Source organism: Centroberyx gerrardi, chromosome 6 (genome assembly GCF_048128805.1).
Source record: "Centroberyx gerrardi isolate f3 chromosome 6, fCenGer3.hap1.cur.20231027, whole genome shotgun sequence".
Taxonomy (NCBI): domain Eukaryota; kingdom Metazoa; phylum Chordata; class Actinopteri; order Beryciformes; family Berycidae; genus Centroberyx; species Centroberyx gerrardi.
In genome coordinates this window covers 32255746-32260745 of record NC_136002.1, presented here as the reverse complement: position 1 = coordinate 32260745, position 5000 = coordinate 32255746, and the positions used below count along the sequence as shown (strand labels likewise).

The 5000-nt window shown below is 44.9% G+C and overlaps 1 protein-coding gene across 1 annotated transcript in view; it reads right to left on the bottom strand.

Moving 5' to 3' along the window:
* Window positions 1-469: 469 nt before the first annotated feature.
* dlc (deltaC) overlaps window positions 470-5000 on the bottom strand; it is a 19117-nt gene continuing 14586 nt past the window's right edge. The window contains exons 8-10 of the mRNA XM_071926305.2: window positions 4586-5000; window positions 4107-4221; window positions 470-2548 (exon numbers count right to left, since the gene is read on the bottom strand). The exon at window positions 4586-5000 is cut by the window's right edge and continues 345 nt beyond it. Of these exons, the coding sequence (XP_071782406.1) occupies window positions 2543-2548; window positions 4107-4221; window positions 4586-5000 (536 nt within the window). The 3' untranslated portion in view covers window positions 470-2542. The remainder of the gene's footprint in view (window positions 2549-4106; window positions 4222-4585) is intronic.

Below are 5000 nucleotides of genomic sequence, written 5' to 3'. Positions count from 1 at the left end.
ATCTTTGTATCAGTGAGGCCCAGCAGGGCGCTGTGAGGGGCCCCACACACACACACACACACACACACACACACACACACACACACTCTGGAACCTCATATACATCTACTTAGCATAAACATCACAAATGTCCGCCACAAAGAGAGAGGCACACACACACACACACACACACACACACAAAGGCAGACACGCACGCCATAGGCATGGATACACCCCCCATATGCTTACACACACACACACACACACACACACACACACACGCGCAAATTCAGGCTTACATATGCACACATGTACGTATACACATGACACACACAGGCAGGCAAGCACACACACACATGTGCAAGTGCAGGCTTACATGAGCATATGCACACACACGCACACACGTACATACACACAACACACTCACACACACACACACACACACACAAAGCCTCCCCAACCCCCCACCAAGGAATACAAAACAACACAGTGAGATCGATGTGATTTTCTAATTTATTTATGAAAAAATATATTTTTTGATTTTGAGACATTAGGCACATTAACATAGACATATATACAATTCTCTTATAAATACAAAATTATTCACAAGGGGAAATTAAATAGGAAGACTATCTCCTCGAGGCTATGTACACATTGCATTGTTTTCTTAAATTAACAGACGAAGATAGAACAAACACAGAACTACAGAAGGACAACAAATATTTTTGGTATCAAATGGATTAGTAAAAAAAAAAAAAAAGGAGCCAAAAATATAAAATCTTCTCTTTGGAGTCCTTCACTGTTGGAAAAAAGTTTTTTTTTTCTTTCTTTTTTGAATGAATCAGCAGTCGGAGCGGTGCTTTGATACTCAGACTCAAACAGCAGAGCAGAGAAGTTTCTGCTCAGCTGGAAGCTTCCGGTCGAGTCTCGGGAATGTTCCAGTTCAACGTGAGAGACTGTTTTTGTGTGTGTTTGTTTGCTCTGCTGGCAGCTGTTCATAAAGGCAGCGACAGAGAAAAAACATCTATCTGGTTCTGTTAAGACTTTGCGGTGTGATTTTTTTTGTTTTTGATTTGTAGAAAAAATATATTCCTCAAAGTCTACAGCAGTGGAAGAAGAAGAGGTGCAGGCACACAGGAAGACACATGGAAAAACTGATTTTTTTTGTTTGTTTTCACCGCTTTCATCAGATTGCTCCAACAGCGCTGGGTTCCTGAAAAGCCCCCATCCACCAACCGACAACAAAATGCTTTTTTTTTTTACAACTGGAAATCAAAATTCCAGAGGTGTTTTGTGAGCAGATCGTCTTTTTATGAGGCGAACGGGGGAAACGACTGACCGCCGCCAGGTGACTCATAACCGCCCCCGATTCATCTGAGCCTTGTTTAGACTGGGATTAGGACGACACAGATGTTACACACACATCACTACCAGAGACGGACCGTTTCCACTACAGATGCATGGGGGATGTGGATGGATGAGGGGCGGTGATGTCACCGATGTCATCTAAGGTAGATAAACCTCCTGTTAACACGATTCATGAAACATCGTCCCCCTTGTTAAGGATGAATGTTGGGGGAAAATTACAGAGTAAGAGACATTTAACCTCTGGACCGCCTCCGCCGTGAAGAACAAACTTCAACAGGAAATTACCGGGGGAAACAAACTTCCCTCTCGCTGAGTGTGAACACATCGCTCACTGGCTTAGAGTCCAGGCAGGTTTCAGATGAGGCACTTCAGAGTCTGCGGGGTCGGATTGTAAGGCGGACGTGATTCACTTCCACAGAAACCACAACAAAACAGCGTGTATGATATCAAGTCATCCACCTGTCAGTTATCCACTGACATACTGTACGTCCATGTAGTTTTCCGCCAGAAAAAGAAAAAACAGTAAAATCTTTTTTTTTTTTTTTTTTAATTTGAGGAATAGTTCAGGATGTTTTCCAGGAAAATTATGAACCAAAAATTAAAAAAAATGGTCATAACACCGGTGCTTCCTCGTCTCCCTGTCGTGTGAGCAGGTCCTCTGGTGGGTTGATTGACAGCTTATTATGGGATTGTAAAGGACGCGGTTGCTATGACGATTAGGGAGTGTCGCTAAGGCACCAGTCTTTCTGATTGGTTGGAAAAATCCTCCTCTTAGTTCCTCTCTTTCATGTTTGATCCAAAGAAAAGTCAGATATAAAGATAGCAAAATTATATTAAGATTTAAGAAAAATATAGATAAATAGTGCAAATGATGCCGGACATTCGGTCTTTCCTCTTTTCTCTCCTCTTTCCATCCCTCCTTTCCTTTTCAGAGTCATTGCCATCAGAACATTGTCAATATTGAAAGCAAAAAAAGAATAAAAACAACAACCAAGTCCTTGTCTTGTTTCTCTCCACTGAGCAGCAGTAATAAATATTAAATAATATTTGTGGGTAGAATAGATCCTCTGGGACGACAGGCTGTAAACGGGTCAGGCCTTCAGCAGGAGGCCTTGCGGAGAGCGAGGCGTCTCCTCCTCCTCCTCCTCCTCCTCCTCCTCCTCCTCCTCCTCCTCCGCTGCTCTCAGACTGGAGGTTATACCTGAGGAACAGACAGAGAGATGCAGCAGTTAGTCGTCAGCGTACGTGATTACGTGTTCTTGGTCAAATTAAAGAATGCAGTCGGGATGATACATAAAACAGGCAGGAGGTTCATGGAAACAGGAACTTGGATAAAAAAGAACAGATAGATTTGAAAACCCCAAAAATCACATCAGAAATGTGACCCTAAATGAACCCCAAAAAATGACCTTGAGATGAAGAGCAGCATACAAAATCAGTTCAGATTCCTCAGTAAGGTTGGATCCATTACACCCATTACAGCAATTTTTGTTTGTTTGTTTACACATATCAGTTTGTTTGTTTTTGTGCTAGCTGAATGTTGACGGAGATGTTAATCTATCTATTCAATTATTTGATCATAGCAAACAAACATTAGCTGATTTTGGGGGAGAAATGTGTAAAGTTTTAGTGACTAGATAAAGTCATTCCTACTTTTTAAAATTTCATAGTGATTCAGAGTCTGGCTTTGCTGTTATGTAGCCGTTTTGTGCCGATGAATCTCTATCACTGCTTTTCCATGTGCTTTTAACACCAGAGATATTGCCAAATTTCAGCAATGTCAGTTTTTTCTTAAAAGCTGTTCCGCTGTGCTGGACGGCAGAGCTTCTCCTCAGAGGGGTAGAGCTTAGCGGGACAGCGTTTAAGACAGAACTGACAGCACAGCATTTTCATCAAATATGGTCATTTACTTTGATTTTCAGATTAAGTGCATTTTCACACACACTGAAAGCCTACGGCATCACCAATCGGCACAAAATGTCTGTCATGCCATAAATGACATGGGACACAAATGTCGAAAAACCCTTTAACTAACTTTCATTTATATTTTCAGCTGTACTTTCAAGCTATGGCAGTGATGAATGAGAGAAAAAATGGCTTCCCAATTTTCATTTGAAATTTAACACCGACCAAAGCGAAGGCGAAAATGATTTCCACCGGCTGTCACCGACCCGACGACTGCACCCGACTGGTCGACCTTTCAATAATTCAAGTCAACTGCTGTTGTGACGGATTTGACATTTTCTTTTCATTCATCACTTTCATGAGCGACAGTCAGAGTTGCTGTTTCTTGGACCAAAAGAATCGTATCATGTTTCCAACAATGCAAGATTTCTCCAAACTAACTTAAAGCTTTTATAATGGTAAAAAAAAAACGATCTTTATCTCAAACTGGTCGGTGAGCCCCGGTGTCAACATTACTCATGTTAAAATGAACAGTGTGATCCCAGGCAAACAGTGAAGCTCCCTACAGTCCGGACGAGCCCCTACACCTGAGAGGACGGGACAATCTAATGTACAATCATCATCTTAACACTACGGATTGTGGATAATCCCACTGTAAGATGTAGACCATGAATGTCACGCTAAAAACAAGGTGAGCCCGTCGTAAAGAGGAGAGCAACAACCTGAGCAACACATTCTGCTGTCACAGCTGGTAAATGGGAAACACACACACACACAGATGTGCAGGACGGGTTGAGTTTTTGGGGTATGTGTGTGTGTGTGGGCGGGGGGGATGGGGGGGGGGGGGTCCTCACCTCAGTAGCGAACACACACTGCTCCATCTGCTCTGGGATGATGAACACTGGGTGGTACAGACTGTCCTTTGGGAAACTGAGAGGAGGCACCATGATGGACGAGTCACACTTCTTACTGTTGTGGGGAGGGAGAGAGAGAGAGAGAGAGAGAGAGAGAGAGAGAGAGAGAGATGAGGTGTTGTTAGGGTTGGTCTGAGCAGCAACAGCAGGGTTTTTGAAAGAAATAACCTCTGTGTGTGTGTGTGTGTGTGTGTGTGTGTGTGTGCATGCAGGTAACAGATGACAGATAGGCAGTAGAGACAAGATCTAACTTGTCTCCCACAGCGATGCAGGAACAGAAACTGGTCTGCAGGGAAAGGGCAGGCAGGGGGCGGAGCCAACAGACTGGCGGATCAGAACAAGACTTCAGAGGAACAAACAAAGAAAGAGAAAGAGAACGAAGCAGACAGAGAGCAGAGAAATGATTATCAGCTCCTTACAGGTCAAACTTGTTCTTTGCCAGGCGGTCCTCCTCTTTCGCCAGGTTGTAGTCGGCCATTTTGTTTTTATACATGGCCATCTTGTCCCCGCCCTTCTCCGCCAGCGCCGCGTCCTTATTGGACACTTTAAACTGTCCTCCGGGAATGAGGAAGGCCTCCTTCTCCCTCAGGCTGCCCAGCGTGGCTCCCGGTAAGCTCCCGTTGTTGGCTCCGCCCCCGCCGATCACCGCGTTGCGGTTGTTCACCGTTTCCAGGTCGTTCTTCACCGAGGCGGCGGCGGCCGACAGCCGCCTGCCGCGGCGGAGCTGCCGCAGGACGAAGATGGCGGCGCACACCAGCAGGGTGAGCGTGACCAGGCCCAGAGCGAAGGAGACGGCCAGCGCGGCGGGGAAGCCGTCGTCCCCCGGTTTCTCCG